Source organism: Clupea harengus, chromosome 13 (genome assembly GCF_900700415.2).
Source record: "Clupea harengus chromosome 13, Ch_v2.0.2, whole genome shotgun sequence".
In the NCBI taxonomy this organism is placed as follows: domain Eukaryota; kingdom Metazoa; phylum Chordata; class Actinopteri; order Clupeiformes; family Clupeidae; genus Clupea; species Clupea harengus.
The window spans coordinates 24035967-24055947 of NC_045164.1; the positions used below are offsets into that span (position 1 = coordinate 24035967).

Below are 19981 nucleotides of genomic sequence, written 5' to 3' on the forward strand. Positions count from 1 at the left end.
TAGGCGGATGAGGAAGGTGGGATTGATGGCAGATCTTTCCAGCTTGTGAGAGTAAAAGAGGCGTAATCCCCCAGGGGACTTGCCTTGGGTGATGAGGGTGACTGCCAGAGAAGAGCTTCACATAGTTGGCCCACAACGCTTGACAGAAACCAGCCCGGGGGGGGGTCTGGCACTGCTGTGGCAGGGTGGAGAAGGGTTTCAGCAGGGCTGGGTCTCGGAGTCTGCGTGCCAGGCAGGGTTCCAGAAAAAAGCACCCTGAGAAGGAGGAACTGAGAAGTGGCAGCTCTGATTTCTCTTCTGCCAGTAATGAGCAGGGTGAGCTAAGGACGAGAGAGTGAATCATAGCACGACCAGAGGGAAAACGAGAATGTGTACGAGGGAGAGAAATAAAAGTAAAAATGCGTGTGATTGCGTGTGTGTGTGTTTTGTTGTGTGACGGTTAAGATCAACAAAAAACAGTGTGTTCAATGTATGTGTGAAGGTGAACCGTAAAAGAAAATCTTCCTTTCCACTCCCTCTATAATCGTCAGGTGTGATTTAGATAAGATAACAGGTTAACTGCAACTACACCCACCTGTGGTAGAGGAAATAAAGACAGACAGAGGCATTACAAGGTTAGCTTTTGAATTATTCCATGCATATAAACAAATAAAATGGCATATGATCAGTGTTTTTTCCCCACAATGATGTACCTGTATGGCTGCAAATGTCCAATGCCACATTCTTACATACTGGGTACAAAGTAACCAGTTGTCATATGTTTTGACAGTTTGGTGTTATTTTTAAATAAAACAAATGTATCTATTTCAAGAAAGGGGAGACTGATCAGTGCGACAAAAACAGAAATGGAATGTTAAAGTGGAAAACATTTGAGAATAAGAGAAGGAAAGAAAGAGAGAGAGAGAATAGAGAAAGAGAGAGAGAGAGAGAGAGAGAGAGAGAGAGAGAGAGAAAAGAGTGGGATGGAGCCACGGCAGCTAAGGTCCTCCCACTTCTACATCTGCGTGTGTGACTCATTCTGCCTAGTGTGTGTGTGTGTGTGTGTGAGGGAGTGAGTGAGTGAGTGAGTGTGTGTGTCACTGTCTTTACGATCGTCACCATTTGAGCCCCAGCGCACAGCACAGCACAACAGAGCACTAAAGTCAAGAAGAGACTCCGGCCGTATCCTGGCAAAACTTAGCGCCTGTTCGCCAGGCAGTCAGCACTTCCAGCAGGATTAGCCGTTTCCTGTGGGTAAGCCTTCCTAAAAGCCCTTATCTTATCTTATATGCCCGGTCATGTCCATTTCCATGCTTTATTAACTGAGATCCACAGATTTGTTTGTTGGAAGGATTTTTGTCGTTTAGACGTATACTACACTGGTTCACACACTGGTTAGTGCATTGTTGTTAATGAGGGTTCTTTTCTCCAGGACATTTGAATGATGAAAGATCTGCTGCTGTTGCTATAAGGTCTTATTCCTTTGTGTGTGCTGGTTCTTAGTTGCAGTGCAGTTTGTCATTACGCGTTGGTTCCTGCTGGCTGCCTCCCAGCTCCCCGTCTAGTTTTTAAGGGTGGTTTCCTCCTGGCGTTCTCTGGGATACCACGATGTGGCTGATGTTGTTAATAAAGGACGCTCAAGTTTAGAGCTCTGCTTCCTTTTGCTTGCTGGCAATCAAGTTGTTTTGTTGAGCTGAACAGAAATGGGTCATGATAATAAAACACCTGTAAATTACGTTGGTACTAATAACATGGTGAAGACACCACAAACATCATAATCCTGCATGCAGTATGTCTCTGTTTTCAATGTAGTTTAATTCTGTTCCCTCTCTCTCTCTCTCTCTCTCTCTGTCTCTATCTCTATATTTCTTTCTCTCTCTCTCTCTCTCTCTCTCTCTCTCTTTTGCTCTCTCTCTCTCTCTCTCTCTCTCTCTCTCTTGCTCTCTCTCTCTTTCACTCTCTCATTCAGGGTTCTGGGACTCTGATTGGAGTAACAGGAAGAAAGACTCAGCGTCTCAGTCACAGCCAGTGGACGAGGACACTGTCCAGCAGAAAGCCGTCCAGCAGGAAGGACACAGAGACAGCATCATCCCTGGCCTTCGCACCCGTGCCCCGTCCCATCTTGAGCGCAGCCAATCAAAAGGCGCGCTGTGCTTCATCAACCCCTTGTTCCAGCAGACACACCAGACGGACACCCCCATCGCGGAGCCTGGCGTCACGGCAACGGCACTGCCTAGCAACAGCACTGTTGCCGACCCCCAGCTGACCGATAGCAGCACCCCCCTCCAGAACGGCGCACACTCAGGTCCCTCTCCGAACCAGAGTGAAACATCTAGCCACCAAAGCAGTTCCGCTCACAACAGCAGTTGTGTTTTGACCCGGGCCAAGAGCGTCTCGCGCTCGCGCTCGCCGCCACCCCCGCGCCCCCCACCTCCCCGCTCGCGCTCCGTCCCCCGCAGACCTGCGCCCCCCAGGCAGAAGAGCATGCCGGAGACAGCCTCCTGGATAAACCCTCCCCAGAAGGAGAAGACCAGCCTGCTGGGGCGCCTTGGCTCCTCGTTCTCCTCCTCCTTATCTTTTTCCTCGTCCTCCTCCTCCCCGCCCAAACGCATCAGCGCCCCCATCCCCGTCCCCTCCTCCCGGGGCAAGAAGCCCCCCGTCGGGCCTGATGTGGACGGCCACCGCTGCCAACTGGCTCTTGACGACCAGACCATAGAGCAGGCCGTGTCCCTCAGCCTGGCCAAGCTGTCCCAGCGCAACGGCTCCAGCGTGGACACGTGCAGCCCCAGCCCCAGCCCTCTGGAGCCCAGCCAGGACGCAGGGGTCGGCGGGCAGAGGCACGCGGGCGAGGAGGGGCGCCGCGGCCGGACCCGAGGCAACAGCGAGCGCCTGAGTGACATCAGCTTCTCCACCTCCTCGTCCGACTCGTTGGACTTCTCCTCCCACGGCTTCCCGCTGTCGGCGCCGAGCCCCTCCAAAGCCGGCCGCGGCCTCGTCGGCGGCGGCGACAGCAGCATGGAGGAAGAGGAAGAAGACGAGGAGGAGGAGGAGGACGGAGACTACGGACGCGGCGCCGAGAGCGACCAGGAGATGCCGCCGCCTTTCAAGGCCAAGAAGCGGGCGAGTGGCGGCACCTTCGTGCTCCCGCGGGCCCTCCGGGGCCACCTGCGCAAGGTGAGCGGCGTGTTCAGCTCGCTGATGACGCCCGAGCGGAGGGCGGTGCGGCGTGTGGTGGAGCAGGCGCAGGACAAGGGCACCTACTTCGGCTGCCTGGTGCAGGACCACGTCAGCTTCCTGCTGGAGAACGGCGGCCTGGGGCACACGTCGGGCACCGAGCTCCTGCAGACCCTGCGCCAGTTCATGACCCAGATGAAGTCCTACCTGCTCCAGAGCTCCGAGCTCGACCCGCCCATCGAGTCCCTCGTGCCTGAGGACCAGATCGGTAAGAGCCCAGCCTCCAGGACCTCCTGGTTTGGCCTTTGAGAAAAAGAATTGTGGATATTGTCGATAGAGACAGACAGACAGACAGACAGACAGACAGACGCACAGACGCACAGACAGACAGACAGACAGACAGACAGACAGACAGACAGACAGACAGACAGACAGACAGACAGACGCACAGACAGACAGACAGACAGACGCACAGACGCACAGACAGGCAGACACTTTGTTGATCCTGAAAGAAATGTAGTTGTTGACATTATTTGTTTTTGACATATCTTTTGACACTTCAATGTCAACTGCACACGATTTGCTATCTATTTTTTTCTGTTTATCAATTAACATAATTTGTGCTTAGGTAGAAGTTGACGCGAGAGCTTGTGGGAGAGAAGTGGTTTCGTGGTAGTAGATTAGATCAGTGAATCATTACACCACAGGGTTTGAAAGTATCAGTGGAACTTTACCTCCATAATTTACAGTAACGCTGCTTTCCGGTGATAGCAAACAGGGCAAAAACAACTATGAGTAACATTGTTTGCGTGACGTAATGTGATCGGGTACAAACTGAAGGGCTTTTGCTGGCATTGAGACATGAAGTTGAGTGCATGAAACTTGGCGCCATAAGAGATACCAACCTGTTTTAAGATTGATAACGGAAAGGGAAGGTCATCGTAGATATGATAAGCTACTAGCTTTTCTCAGTGCTGCTCCGGTAGGTAACCGCCAGTTAAAATAAATCACAAAAAAAAGAAAGAAAAATCCTTCTCTAGGTCAGTGGTATTGTGTGCTGTCAGGCCTCTGGCTGCTGTAGTGTTGGTTAATTAGCCAGGATGGTCGTTGTGAAAGTGGAGCCTTTATTAGGGGGAAGGACAGCAGCTGGAGCTACAGAAGGCTTTAGGAATGTATTAATGGCAGAAGGGAGGGCCCTAAGGGTTGGATTTCACGTGTGCCATCCGTGTGTGTGTGTGTGTCTGTGTGTGTGTGTGTGTGTGTGTGTGTGTGTGTCTGTGTGTGTGTGTGTGTCTGTGTGTGTGTGTGTGTGTGTGTGTGTGTGTGTGTGTGTGTCTGTGTGTGTGTGTCTGTGTGTGTGTGTGTGTGTGTGTGTGTGTGTGTGTGTGGTCTTCGTCTGTCTGCTTCAGAACCTACTTCAGACCTACTTCAGCCTGACTGTGTAAACATCACGCCGGCTGACAGTGCAGAGCTGCTAAATGAAGGCCATTTTTGTGGGCCTTCTGTGGAGGTGGATGACTCAGCCAACAGAGCCAACTAATGCAAACATTAAAACACAAAACTGCCATTCAACACCAGGATGCCAGTAATGCCACTGCATGCCGCAAGTCAAACTACAGTGGGAACAGCACCGTTTAATGACATAGACGTCCCCACCCCGAGGTCGTATTCACGTAGGAGAGGAGAAGACTTTGGTAATAACATTATACAGTTTTGAATAGGAGTTGCCTGGGACTTGATTTACTTTCACCTCCCACGCTAATTCTGCTATTGTAGTTAAAATGCGGATTAACTGGGCTCAGCTCTGTGTCTTTGTTCCACTGTGGTTTCCATTGGCGCACTGTTTTCTGTGAGGCTTTTCAAGAGTCCTGAGATGCGATTGGTGGTTCAGTACCATTCTTGGGGAAGGATGTAAACACTCTCGCTCTCTCTCTCTCTCTCTCTCTCTCTCTCTCTCTCTCTCTCTCTCTCTCTCTCTCTTGAGCGCCGTTCAGTGGCCTTCTCTCCAGATGTGCCTCTCTCATGGAGGCCAGCCAAGTGGGCCAAGCTCCGCTACTCAATGAGCCTCTCATTCTCGGCCAATCACAGGCCCCCGTTTATGTGGAGCGGGCCAGGCCTGAATGTTAAGCATGTCTAAGGGACCTGTTGATGCAGCTCCAGTGTTTGCGTGGGAGGCTGTGAATGTGTGTGTGTGTGTGTGTGTGTGTGTGTGTGTGTGTGTGTGTGTGTGTGTGTGTGTACAGGGCGACTGTGTGGAGACGAGGGGAGAATGGGGGGCTTGTGCTTGGCTTGGCTCGGGCTGTTTTGGTGTTTTGATTCGTGCCCCCGGCGGGTCCAGCCTCGTGAGGAGGTTCTGTAAGACCGTCCCACACACGTGCTTGGATTCGGCCTAACGCCGTCTACAACAACAAGCATTGGGGGGAGGGGGGGGGGTTGTTTTTCACGGGGTAACCTTGTAAAAAACTTGATAATGTGGTCCAAGAAAAGATTCTTGAGGACCTGAAGGTCGACTGCAGATAGGGCATATCAGAGGAGGCTCCAGACGGCTCTTAGAGGGGAGAGAGGGGGCTGCCTGTCTTTCTGCACTGGGCTATTTTTACTGGGGGCGATAGGAAGTCTTTAGGACACACTTTACTTTTAGTGTTAGGTGAATAGTGGTGGCGTATGTGTGTGTGTGTGTGTGTGTATCTGTGTGTGTGTGTGTGTGTGTGTGTGTGTGTATGTATGTTTGTGTGGTGTGTGTTTGTGTATCTGTGTGTGTGTTCGGATAGAGCAAGACACTCTTTACTCTTAGTGTCAGGTGAATGGTGGTGGCGTGTGTGTGTTTGTGTATCTGTGTGTGTGTGTGTGTTTGTGTATCTGTGTGTGTGTGTTCGGATAGAGCATGACACTCTTTACTCTTAGTGTCAGGTGAATGGTGGTGGCGTGTGTGTGTGTTTATGTATGTATATATGTATGTATGTATGTATGTATGTATGTATGTATGTATGTATGGTGTGTGTGTGTGTATCTGTGTGTGTGTGTGTATCTGTGTGTGTGTGTGTGTGTGTGTGTGTGTTTGTGTTTGGGAGAGGAGACAGACACCAAGAGTAATGTATCTCCTGCTGTTTCCAACCTCCAGTGTTAGAGGAAGTGCCTGAGATTGAATGCTCTGCACATGTATCACTCACCCGTCTGGAGAAGTGACTCTGTGGTAGCAGGGAATTTCACATGCATGTCCACAGAGTCTGTGTGTGTGTACGTGTGTATGTGTGTGTGTGTGTGTGTGTACGTGTGTGTGTGTGTGTACGTGTGTGTGTGTGTGTGTGTGTGTGTGTGTGTGTGTGTGAGTGTGAGTGCAGCTCTCTGACCATAAGCATCATGCCTGTGTGGAGGGGGGGTACATCACAAAGTTGGGGGTAAGGCTTTTCCCGGTAGTTCTCAGCTGCTGGGAGAGCTGAAAGGCTTGGACTTACGGGTGCGGAAGAGGCCCTTATTGTGGGGTGACAGGTTTGGTGACCTTGACTGATGAGCTGGCCCCCAAAACATCCTCCTCCTCCTCCTCCTCCTCCTCCTCCTCCTCCTCCTCCTCTCCTCTCTGTCCCCCCTGGGCCTTATCAGGCTCTGGGGAATGCACACAGAGATCCATCTTCTTCCGGTCACCATAAAGGCTCAGTTATATACAGCCCAGGACTAGTAGTGACGGAGAGTCCCACTGAGCTCTGGGTTGATGATTAAACACTGCTGTCTGCTGTAAGGGATGGGAATCCCCTACAGTCACCGATGAGGTGAGATCGTGCTGGTGGAAACCAGGACAGGTTACACAGAAGGAACTGAGAGCTGGTTTGTCGGCGTCTGGGTTTTTAAGTCCACATCCTTAAGTCAGGGCAAAACGAAACCCAGAAACGGCCATCTGTTTCACCAGACCTAAGGGTCCAGTTGAAAAGGTCCAGTACAGAAGAGATGACGACAATTATGGACAACACGTGGATCCACAGATATCCTCCGCCTCTATTAACTTTCTTTCCCTCTCTTTCTCTCTTTTCCACTCTTCCTCCCTCTCTCTCTTTCCCTCTCTTCCTCCCTCTCTCTCTTTCCCACTCTTCCTCCCTCTCTCTCTTTCCCTCTCTTTCTCCCTCTCTCTCTTTCCCACTCCCCCTCTCTTTCCCTCTCTTCCTCCCTCTCTCTCTTTCCCTCTCTTCCTCCCTCTCTCGCTTTCTGATGACATTACCAGTGTTCTGGCAGAGAGTACCTAAGTTGAGTTTGCATTTAGACACAGTGGAACAAAACACAGGAACATGCACATGCACATACACACACTCACACACGCACACACACACACACACGCACACACACACACACACACACACACACACACAACACACGCACACACACAAACACACGCACACACACGCACATATACACACACACACACACGCACATGCACATACACACACTCACACGCGAACACACTCACACGCGAACACACACACACACAAACACACGCAAACACACGCACACACACGCACATATACATACACACACTCACATGCGCACACACACACACACACGCACACACACACATACACACACACACACTTACAAAACCACTCATGTCCATAGGGAGGACAAAGCCACTGCTGATGGTGCTGTGGAATTCTTTGGCCGTTTTCGCTGAGCTCAGCCCTCATAAACTTCTACAGCACCACAGTAAAAGTTCACACAGGACTCATTTAAATATGTCATGTGAATGCATGCGTCACATACTGTAACTACGTATCATTTTTGATTTAGTCTAGGTTGAAATCAGATTGAACATTATGACAGTCTATGCCTATTGGGAGCCCATCGCTGTTATAATAGTGTACTCAGTGAAAGGATGTTGCACTCAGACTCGCCTGAACTTGCCATGTTGTTCATCGAAGTCACTGTGCAGGTTCCTACAATATTGTTCCTTTGAAGACTGGAAGCGTTTTCAATCTGCATGTAGACCCGTGATCCTAACAACACCATAAGAACACGATTCTTGGGTGAGAAGAACCAATCGGCTGCAGCTGAACATTCTGTCTGTAGGAGGGCAGTGGGGGGGGGCAATGGGTCATATATTGTATACAGCCCTTACACCCAATCTCACGTTCATGCCCTGAAGTGAACCTAGCCTCTGTCAATGGGTAACTGTCTTAAGTCTTCACTGACTTAGGCTAACAAGCTGCAGAGGCTGATGTCATCGGGTGACAGCGAGTTCAAAGACAGAGGAACTGAGGAAAGAGAGAGGAGAGAACGAGACAGATGATGCTAAATGTGAGCTCCTTGCATGTATGGAGGTTTTTTTTTTTTGCGTTCGAGTAGTACGTTTCTGTTTCCCCCTCGGCAGGCCCAGATGTGGTGAGGAGGGCTGGGAGGTGCTGACTAGGCTTGTTTTTCCCCCGCAGTCAGCTCAGTGAGACATGAGGCCTGGCAGTGTTAACACTCTGAAGTTACCGTCTCAGCGCTGAGACTCACATGACTGGAGATCAAGTCATAGCTTTTTTTTAATAGAACACTTTAATGCTGCAATTCAGCAGAAACAAGTTTTTTTTTTTTTTCATTTTGAAGTGGAATTCACCGGGAGTTGGTGTATGTGTGTGCGTGCGTGCATGTGTCTGTGTTCGAGCGACTTATGTCATATTCTTTTCTTCTATATCATACACAAGAATCATTCTTCACAGGCTGTGTTTGTTGTTCTCTAGAAAACTTTAGGCCTCCCTGGAATTAATAACCAACAGTGCATTTCATAACTACTTCAGACAGTAGTGCCATCCACAAAGTTCCAGGGGTGAACTGTTCATTCATCTCTAATATAAAGTGTACAATATTAACATACATTCACAAAATCGAATGAACCGCGCAAACCTCAGATCATGACTGCGGTGAGTGAACAGTGACCGTGATGACAATGCTAAGGAAAACCCCCCGAACATGCTTAGCTGCTCTCTCACATCATTTGGTCTTTTTCCATCCTCTCAAGAAGAGTGTGACACAAACCGGTTTTGCCCAACCCCATTTACTGTCAATGCCTTAGGAATGCGGGCGTCCGTGCCAGGCTGATGAGACAGAAAGAGATGGGTGAATGGGCTACGGGCCCAGGCATTAGTGAGAGAGGCAGGAAGCAAAGAGCCCTGGGTCTCCATGGATACCGCCCTGTGTTCCCTTTGTCCGTATGGCTTTCCCTACTGAAATCAGTCAGGCGCAAGGGTCCAGTACATGCAGGGGCAAAACCTTGAAACACCTGAAAGATGAAAAAGTGGAGAAATTAGTTTTGTTGGTGCTGCTGACTTATCGTGTGATGCGTATCATTACTCTTATATCTTTTGTCTGTTGCCATTTTGTTGAGTGAATCTGCACCATGAAGACATGAAGTCAGTCCTTCCCTCTCACAGCCTATTCCCCTCTTCTTCTTCCTTCCTCCTCCTCCTCCTCCTCCTCCTCCTCCTCGTCCCCCCCACAGACCAGGTCCTGGAGAAGGCCATGCACAAGTGCGTGCTGAAGCCGCTGAAGGCCACGGTGGAGGCGGCGCTTCACGACTTCCAGGTGAAGAGCGGCACGTGGCAGCAGCTGAAGGAGAACCTGGCGCTGGCCAAGGCGCGGCAGCCGCAGGAGATGGGCGTGGACGGCGCCCTGCCCCCCGACCCCGTGGCCATCGAGAAGATCCGCCACAAGTTCCACACCATGCACAAGATGTACTCCCCCGAGAAGAAGGTGGCGCTGCTCCTGCGCGTCTGCAAGCTCATCTACACCATCATGGAGGACCACTCAGGTACCGTTGCTACTTCGTGTTTGCTTCTCCGCGCTAGAGGGGGGGGGGATGGCAGGGGTGACTTTTCTAACACTCTGTAAAAAGGTTGAGTTCCACGCTGGCAAACTGGTTCTCCAGCAGCAGTTAAGGGCACTGAAGAGACAGCATAACACACGCTGTGGCAGCCGCTGCGTCAGAAAGCTATTAGGCGCCAGGGAGAGGGTTGCCTTTGGGCTGAATTAGCTTACTAATGGGCACACGTGCACTATCGCGCACACACGCGCGCACACACACACATACACACACACACACACATGCATGCAAACACACACACACACAAGCTGTGCCTCCTCTTCTCGACTGAAGTGAATGTTAAGATGTCGTCAGTGACCCTCAGGAAACAATCACACTCATAACACACACACACATGTACATACTTACTCACTCTGTCCCATCCACCTTCTCTCATTAACCCTGCTGCCGTACTGTGTGTGTGTGTGTGTGTGTGTGTGTGTGTGTGTCTGTGTCTGTGTGGGTGTGTGTGTGTGTGTGTGTGTGTGTGTGTGATGTTTCAGGGAGGATGTACGGGGCCGATGACTTCCTGCCCATGCTGACGTATGTGCTGGCCCAGTGTGACATGCCTCAGCTGGACACAGAGATCCAGTACATGATGGAGCTGCTGGACCCATCTCTACTGCAAGGAGAAGGTGACCAGTCATATCACTGTTGCTTTCTTTTCCTCTGTGGCCTAATCTGGGTCCGTCTAGGTTTCTATTCGGACTAGGGACACTTACAAGCAGATGATTGGTGTGTGAACTCAGCACATAGTACGTGTGTGTTGTTACGTCACCTAACCCAAAACTGAAAGCAAAAAGATTGATTGAGTTTGCATTTACAGTTCATATGAAAAACAGGGTTGAATACAATACACTTATATGCCTTCATGTCCAGCCACATGCCTATCTTGTGGTGACACATACACCAGTGTACAATACACTTATATGCCTTCATGTCCACCACATGACTATTGTTAAATCAAATTGAACTGCGTGTTGGTTTACAGAGAAATCAGAGTAATGGACCGCCACACGTAGCAATTGGTTTGATACAGCTGAGTTTACTGGTTTTAGGATTGGACAAGATTCAGTCGGAGATGCAGAGCTCACAATAGCTCTGTCACCCACGGCTGGAGAACGCGTTCTGAATGTTACATGTGATCACAATTGGTTTATAAGTCCCATCTTCACTGATGGTACTTTCTGGGCCCCACACGTATACGCCTCTCTGTGACTTGCATGTTTCAGTCGTAATTTCTGGCCTGACAATTAAGTTTCTGTGAATCTCCACTCCCTGGTACAGATAGTCTCCCTATCTCATCTGTCTCCTGCCCAGGCTGCCCTATGACCTTGGAATTTATGTCACTGGTCATCCTACTTGAAAGCATGTGCTTTGTATGTTATCTTAGGGCCCCTCTGTCTGAAACCTGTTTTTCCAACTGCCTTCAGTTTGCTGGTTAATTGGGCATACATTGTTAATAGAAATAAAATGTTAATAAATTCATACCTAAACTGAATTTATCTTACACTATCCACATGCATTACTATCCTGTGGAGACACACATACAGCAGTATGTTTCCACAAACCTTGACTCATGTCTTGTGCTCCCCACAGGCGGTTACTACCTGACCAGTGCGTACGGCGCCATGTCCCTCATCAGGAACTTCCAGGAGGAGCAGGCCGCCCGCATCCTCAGCTCCGAGACGCGCAACACCCTGCACCAGTGGCACCGGCGCCGCACCGCCCAGCGCACCACACCCTCCGTGGACGACTTCCAGGTAAGCCGACACACCTGAGATTCACCAGATGTTAGCCTGGGCGTTTAGCATAGCAGAAGCAGCAGCCTTTATGACTGAATGGGTGCTGGTAGGTCATGAAAAGACAGAATAAACAAGGGGAGCCTCAGTTGAGGCTTTTACAATTTTATACCTACTTTATTTATTGGGTTAACCTATAACATGTCTTTGCACATTGTAAAAAAACATGTGTGACTTTTTCTTGCTGTGTTAAAACTCAGCTCAACTCAGAAGTTGAGATTCTGCCTGAAATAATGTCTGATAATTTAGACAGCCAGCTGCATCCGCAGAGTTTTTTTATAGACTATATTGTGTGTCCATGTGTATTTACACAGAACTACCTGAGGGTGGCGCTACAGGAGGTGGACACTGGCTGCACAGCCAAGACCCTGATGGTGCATCCCTATGCCACCACTGAAGAAGTGTGCCAGATCTGCGCCGAGAAGTTCAAGGTGTCCGAGCCCGAGAACCACGCCCTCTTCCTGCTGACCGAGGAGACCACGCAGCAGCTGGCCATGGACACCCACCCCCAGAAGATCAAAGCCGAGCTGCACAGCCGGCCCCAGGTGCAGCCTTTCTACTTCGTGTTCCGCCGCGTGCCCAGCCTCAACCAGGCGGCCGAAGACCAGCTCAACGGGAACTGTGACCCCAACTGAGCCCGGAACGAGCCAGCATTCCCAAGAACTGCTTTCCCCCCCCAGCCCCCAGCTCCTCCTCCTCCTCTGACCCGGCTGGTCCGTGCCGGTATTCCCCCCGCCCCCGTGTCCCGAAACGGGTGTCTGCCTGGTCTGGACTTGCAATGGAACTGCACAACAACACTTCTCCATTTCTCTGGTGGTGGTGGCGGCAGCAGCCAATGAGTTGTCAAGCGAGTATCACTGCCCCAGAATGGAAAATAACATTTGGAGAAGAGAGGGAAGGAAGGAAGGATGTCTGACAGATGTAGCTGTTTTTTTTCCCCCCTCGCCCCCCCGTCACTATTTTAAAATGTCTGAGTTGGCACGCGATCTTGGCACATGCAGGTGTTGCAATACATGCCGTACTAGACCGTGAAACTGGCCTGTAGCACATGTGCGGTCTGTTATGATTACAGACGACCATTACTGTTAGACCATCAGCTGATACTCAAAACATACCCTTCAATGCCCCCTCTCCAGGGCCTTAGGAGGCATTAGTGCTGAAATTGGCTGACTTCAGTGGGAGGGATTCCCTGGTGTGTGTAGACGTTTGCAGGCCATGCCTTTACACCTTGTTACCTTGTGTGTTCCCCCTCAGTATGTTGTGCTTTAAGATCAGACACATTTCTCTCATATTGTAAAGACCTGGTCTTGGTCTGTAGAGGAGAGGGCTGCAAGAGTATTGAGAGTACTGGTGATTGTTATACTGGAAGAAGTTGCAATGTGTGTAATCTGTCTTGTACTGTCCAACGATCTTTTAAGACCTTGTCCACATGGACCAATCTTTGGTGAAGAAACACATATCTGTAACAAAACTATAGAATTAGTTATTGTGTTTATTTAGAGGAAAGTGTGTATTAATTATATTGGACTTTTTTTGTCTGCATTTCTGCAGTTGCTGGTAAACTGCATCTATGTTTTTATATATGAATTATTGTAATATTATTGCATGTGTTTCTGTTGATCTGAAATATAGAGAGCAAGAAGCAGGCATTGTTGCCAGTGATATTTGATTTTTGTCTTTGTACGTTTTTAAATGAAATATTTAGTGTCATACAATCCTTCTTAACGACAGCATCCATATGAATTCCCCCTGACATGTTGGCATTGATATGAATGAGATGACAAAAATATTAGAATGTTACGATACTACTGAAAAATCTCACAGTCGAGGGTTCGTGAACGATTCTCAATCTATTTAGGATAAATGGATTGCGCTAATCGTGTATGTGTAGGGTCCGTCCTAACTTGAACGATTATTTTACCGGTGAGGATAACTGTTGAAGGCTTTTGCACGTGCTTGAGGGAAAGATAATGGAAGGTGAATCGAGAGTAAGAGTCAGGGTATAATTGACAACACCCTTAGAGGGATGTAATACCAATGCAGCTGGTGATGCAGTTATATTGTGCTGCATTGTGTTGTGAGAGTTCAAATTGGGATATCAAGAGGCTCCGTTTTTATGTAAAGGGCATCTTAAGCACACTCAGGGACAGAGTGTTACTCAAACATTCAATGTCCAAAACAATGAACATTATGAGTTATATCAGGGGTACATTTATTAACGTTTGTGTCAGCATCCCTATTAATAACCAGGGCATTGGGCGCTGTACGGACAGGACACAGAAGTGAAAGAAGGATGTTTTGAGGCGAGTTGCCGTGGATAGACTCCTACTAACAACTTTAGTACAAAAACAAAACAAAAACACTATGAGTACTGTTTGTAACATTTGTCAAAAAAAAAAAACACAAATTATGTTTGTGGAAATTTTTAATTTTTAAAAAGTGCAGTCCATTTGTGATGTAACTGTAATTTTTACTAGATATTTTAATGATGTTAAGTGTATTTATATGTAATCTGTGCAGGGATTTTTCACAGATTGATATGTTCATTATCCATCCCCAGTGTAGTCCTTTTGCAGTCTTTCCAGATCAACATAAGGAACTTCAAAGTTCCACACTGTTGTGTCAGTTATACTTTAATACCCTTTTGCACAATAAATGGTGGTTACATGTACATCTTTGTCTGTCATTTTTCTGTGCTTTCTCTTATCTTTATTTGTTAGCTTCTGCCAACTCAAACTCATTTCTAATGCCAGCCTGAATGCTAGTCTTCACGGCGAACCTCATGTTGTTTACAGCTAATAGCAAAATAGCACACAGAATATCTTAGCCCTTATCTCAAGAGTTTCGTTAAAAGTCGTACGTGTTTCGACTGGTCTGATTTCTAGTTAATGCTGGCTCATTCTGAGTGACTCATTCATCAGGAGTACTGATTGAGTAACATCCTGTCTTCACGCATTTTAGGTAATCTCTTCTGTTAAGGCAACACACTTAGGGTCATTAAGAACCATATTCCATTCCTGATACCATAACCAGTGTATGACCACTGTGAACTCTCGTGTGGCTCATTTACAAAATGATGACAATTATTACAAAATGAATCATTCAGTAATCATTTGAGGCATCTGTGGTGACGAGACTGTAATATGGTTCTAAATGACCAAAGTGCGTTGCCTTTACAGAAGTGGTAGTCGAAGAGTCTGGTACGGAGTATGAGGTTCTTCAAAGAACAAATCAAACAGTTCCTGTTTGTGTAGTAAAGTGCACGTAACTGAGATGGAAACTTGGTCAGGTACTTACCTACTCAACCCACTGAAGGCAAACATGCCTAAAATAGGAGTGTGTGTGTGTGAGAGAGAGAGAAAGAGAGAGTACTGATGGTGTTCATCTTGAAATGTTGAAACATATCTTTATGAATTATTTCAGTGTAATGAAATTGGGAAATTAAATTAAAATATGGGCAGTGGACACGAACATGGGATCCATCGTCATGTAGCCTGTATATCTTCATGACAACAGCCTGCCCATTAGATCCTTCAAGATTCCATGCGGCGACTTGCGATGTAAGCATACGTTTTTTCATCGACATGATATGCGCATGGTCTCAAAAGTTATGACAAGAAACATTCACATCGAAGGGAACAATAGCACAGAAGTTGTAAAATGGTTAACCACGAAATCGTGGTGCCATCTTCAGGCCAATAGTCTTAATATCGGCCAGTCCCTGTCCGGCTCGATGTTTACCTCTTGCATTAAAGGTATTTGCAATCTACCATAAAGTAGTGGTAATGTGCATATCATTTAAAAAATTTTTTTTTTTTTTACAGTGGTTGATTTTCATAAGTCTATGGCTAAGCCGTGCGTGGCTATATCTTTGGCAATACAACAAAATACCAGAATCTGTAGCCGATTTGCAGTACCCTTGTGTTGGCTTTTATTTTGACAAATATCATACTCTTCCGGTTCGGAGTTTTACGTTTGAAAACAAGCACTGAAAGTATATTTGTCTAGTTTGGGTTTTCTTTGCATTCTTTCTTAATTTATATGGATAGTGCTGTGATTAAAGATAGTTATCAATGTGTCAGGTATTTCTGCACCACCGGCAGCGGTCTGGAGCCGTTTCTCGTTGAGGAAGTTAAGCGCAAACTGTCGGCCAGTGATGTGAGTTATCAATAAGTCGCTCTATGTGGAGGAGTACTCGATGGTTCTGTATGGAGTTTGTGCCCACTTAACACGTTAGCAGTTTCAGCAATGTTTACATGTTCCATCAACGATACTTGATAAGAGCTCGCATGACAATTTATTAGTTTATCCAAGGTGTTCCCAAGATATAAAGTTAGCCTTCCTTGTCACATGTTGTCACCTGTGTTGTAATTTGGTGGGGTAGAGTTGATCCTCAGCTAGACAGCTCTGCTTGTTTAATGCGGCTGTCGCATCCCATGGGATTTGTGAAAGATTAAATATGATCGTCGGGAATAGCATTTGTAAAATATGGCATTACAAACCTGTTTTCAATGAATGAATTGGCTTATTACTGTCACCCGTTATCCAGCACGACCTGTTGTCCCGAACTGAGCTAGAGCTCACGAGAAACGTAATCTTACTATATTGTTTGCGTGTGTGTGTGTTTACTTCATGTTAGGTGGAGCTCATATCTGGCAGAGTATTTTTCTCTACTGATGCAGCTGTGGAGAGCATCAGCCAGCTGAAATCTGCAGAGAGGCTCTTTATTTTGCTGCACCGATCTCCACCCATTCGAGCTCCAGTCAGTCAGGGTGTGTCACACCGATCTGCCACAGTATTGCTTTGCAGTCTATTTTAAACATGTGCCTAACGCACCAAATTACAATAATTATTTTAATTACTAATTTCAGATTTTGTCACTTTCGTTATGTGTACTCTCACCTCATACAGCAAAGGCTGCAAGTGTGGTGCAGCAAAGCATTGTGGGAGATCCTGAGGTCTGGGAAGGAGCTCTTTGCACCTGGAGCCGTCTAAAAACTAGGCTTACAGGCATAAAGATGACCCGGAAGAGAAAGAGAGAAGAGGAGGAGCACACAGAGGCCCAGGGTGGTCACTCACGGGACATCCAGAGTGACACGAGTGGCCTTCAGACAGACTCTGAGCAGCAAAAGCCAACCTTTCGAGTGAGCTGCCGCTCCAGTGGAGCTTTGGCAAGGCGCTTCAGCCCACAGGTCTGTTTGTGTGGCTCTGGATGTGTTATATATGGAAGGGGCAGTACTTTCACATTCAGTGTATCTCATCTTTACTGTTTGTGCCACACATGATTTGTGTGAGTGAGGTGTGTGTTTGTGTGAATGAGTGTGTGTGTGATTGTGTGTTTGAGTGTGTGTTTAGATGTGTTAATCTTATTTAAAAGCACAAGAGAGTTTTCTAAGTGTCTTGCATTAGCACAAACTTGCTGAGTTGTTTTTCCTAATCTGTGTGTGTTTGTGGGGATTAGGACATGAGCCGGCTTATAGGGAGTGCCATAACCAAACAACTGAACTGGCGAGCAGATCTGAAAACCCCTGACTTGGAGGTATGCATTCACATTCACATTCACACTCCCACCCTGAGCTAAACTGTGCTCCAGCATCCTCTCTGTGGAAGCATTTGTGGTTTAACCAAATTAATTGCCTTTCCCTTTCCACTCTAGGTGAACGTGTACTTAAGTGATGACCACTGTGTGGTGGGGATATTGCTCTCAAGGTGTGGAACAAGCTCTATCTGCGTTTGCCTGACTCATAGCATTTGCATGGACCTGTTTGCCATTATGTTCTAATGGTGTGTGCGTGTGTGTGTGTGTGTGTGTGTGTGTGTGTGTGTGTGTGTGTGTGTGTGTGTGTGTGCACATTTGCTTGTCTGTGTTCTATAGCCAACCCTTGGCCAAACGCAGCTACATGAAGCACACTGGGCTCAGATCGACTGTGGCGTGGGCTATGGCCTCAGTCTCAAACATAAAGGTATCGCCTCCATTAATGTCTCTAACATTGAACAAATGAGAACAAATGAGACTGAATCAAACATGAAAGGTTGTCATGTTAGGTTTGTGTAAGTCTGAAGCATGAGTTGCAAATAGTTGGGTTTTTGATGGAACTGACGGATTTTTGTGCTTTTAAGGAAGGTGCTGTCATCATCGACCCAATGTGTGGAGTGGGCACCATTTTGCTAGAGGCAGCTCAGGAGTGTCCGGTATAGCATACAAACAAACACACACATACACATACACACACACACACACACACACACACATACATGCACACACACACATTCCGCTGAATCTGTGAATCATCGATGACACTGTGTTTCACTGTTTTGGCTTTGTAGAATGCATGTTTCTTTGGGCTGGACAGTGATGTGGGGCAGCTGCAGAAGGCCACAGAGAATATGGAGTTTGCCCAGCTGCAGGGTAGAGTGCAGCTCCTGCAAGCATCTGCCATGGGTGGGTGGGTGTGTGTGTGTGTCTGTGTGTGTGTGTGTGTGTGTGTGTGTGTGTGTGTGTGTGTGTGTGTGTGTCTGTGTGTGTGTCTGTGTGTCTGTGTGTCTGTGTGTCTGTGTGTCTGTGTGGGTGTGCGTGCGCGCTCGCATGTGTGTGTATGCATCCATGCTGTTTCCCCCCTTATTATCCAAGTATGTTTTTCAAATCCATTACATTTCAGTCAGTGGAAATGTCTGCTGATCTTTGAAGTGTGCGTTGTCCGTCCGCAGGAATCCCTCTGCCCTCGGGCTCCGTGGACGTGGTGGTCTGTGATGTCCCCTTTGGACGGAAGTTCAGCTGCGGCTCCAGCATGGCTGCCGCTCTGCCAGAGATAGTCAAAGAGATGGAGAGGTGCGCCATTTCACTTCGCTGTCTGTTACGTTCTTCATTCTTTACCCCCCCCCCCCCCCCCCCAATAATTCCCTTCACTTAATCTCTCTCTCGCTCTCTCTCTCTCTCTCTCTCTCTCTCCCTCTCTCCCTCCCTCCCTCTCTCCATCAGAGTTCTCTGTGTTGGTGGGTCTCTTGTGCTTCTCGTGAGCCTCCAGCTCTCTACTCTCCTAAAGAAGAGAATCCCCAAGGATGCCCCCGCCCCACACACACCCAGCTCCACACGCTGCCCTGCCTCAGACGCCCTCCTCAGCTCAGAGACGCACACCTGCGCGACATCCACCCACCATGGAGACGCACGGCCCTCAGACCGCACCGCACCCCAGCCCTTCTTTTCTCTCCAGACAAACAGCTTTCACAAAGTCGGCCTTGGCAACACAGACGCAATAATACACACTTACACCAAGACCCGCGGACTCTGATGACAGCCACCCATATGACACGCACAGTGAATGATCAATGATGTTTATATTTTATATAAATAAAACTGCTCTCTTGTTTTATTCCCAGTGCATTTTTCTATCTTTAGCAGAGATGCCATTTTGTTTTTTAACCACTAGATGGCAGGAGTTGGATTTTGTGGTGAAAGGGGTGTGGGCATGAGTGTTGTGGTTGGAAGCCAAAAAAAGAAAAAGAAGCATATTTGAACCTGTCCATACACTTTAAGATAATGAAAGTATACATGAATACAGAAGATGTCAAAATAAAACGGCACACACAAACAAACACTGACAAGATTTTTTTGTAATGGCAGCTCATGCATCATAGCTGTGAAAACAATCTAAAAGGTCTGTCTCCCAAATATTTTGTGTGTATTTTTCTAGATCTTTGGCTCACCCACTGAAGTGAGACACTGTCAGTCGGCTCTCATTTGTGGAATGTAGAGGCCTCTGGTGTGGCTGTGCAAGCAGTGTGTTTACAGCATCAACCAGCTCTGTGCTTGTGTGAAAGCCTCAGGGGACATGTCTTTGCTTTGGCCTCACAGTTTGTTCCAGACGGCTTTGCTAGAAGACATCTCTGGCATTCACTCACACACTAACTTTGAACTAAATGCTTAGGGAAATATTTGAAGTGTGAAATATTTGAACACGCACGTCAGGGGGAGACTCCACACCGTACGCTGTGGTGAGTCACACATGAGAATATACACACACCTATAGTCCACACCTACAGCAACTGCACCTATGGCATGCTTAATACCTGTCACCATGACCTGTCATTTGTCACCTGTTACCTGTCACCCAACAATTCCTTTAATAAATGACACAAAGTTGATGGCTTATACTGTGCATATGTATGCATTTGTCTCAAGTTTGACCCTTTTCAACCATTA

At 47.7% G+C, this 19981-nt stretch overlaps 2 protein-coding genes across 3 annotated transcripts in view; both read left to right on the top strand.

Moving 5' to 3' along the window:
* rin2a (Ras and Rab interactor 2a) overlaps positions 1-14452 on the top strand; it is a 41569-nt gene extending 27117 nt beyond the window's left edge. For both annotated transcript variants that reach the window (XM_012819913.3, XM_031579373.1), the window contains 5 exons: positions 1949-3421; positions 9620-9928; positions 10483-10614; positions 11579-11742; positions 12096-14452. In XM_012819913.3, the coding sequence (XP_012675367.2) occupies positions 1949-3421; positions 9620-9928; positions 10483-10614; positions 11579-11742; positions 12096-12416 (2399 nt within the window). In that variant the 3' untranslated portion in view covers positions 12417-14452. The remainder of the gene's footprint in view (positions 1-1948; positions 3422-9619; positions 9929-10482; positions 10615-11578; positions 11743-12095) is intronic.
* A 1137-nt stretch (positions 14453-15589) lies between these two features.
* thumpd2 (THUMP domain containing 2) lies at positions 15590-19151 on the top strand. Its single transcript, XM_012819886.3, has 10 exons — positions 15590-15939; positions 16421-16553; positions 16693-16973; positions 17243-17320; positions 17438-17490; positions 17657-17744; positions 17902-17973; positions 18109-18223; positions 18490-18610; positions 18761-19151. The coding sequence occupies exons 1-10, from the start codon at positions 15823-15825 to the stop codon at positions 19068-19070; spliced, it is 1368 nt and encodes a 455-aa protein (XP_012675340.2). The 5' UTR covers positions 15590-15822; the 3' UTR covers positions 19071-19151.
* The last annotated feature ends 830 nt before the right edge of the window (positions 19152-19981 follow it).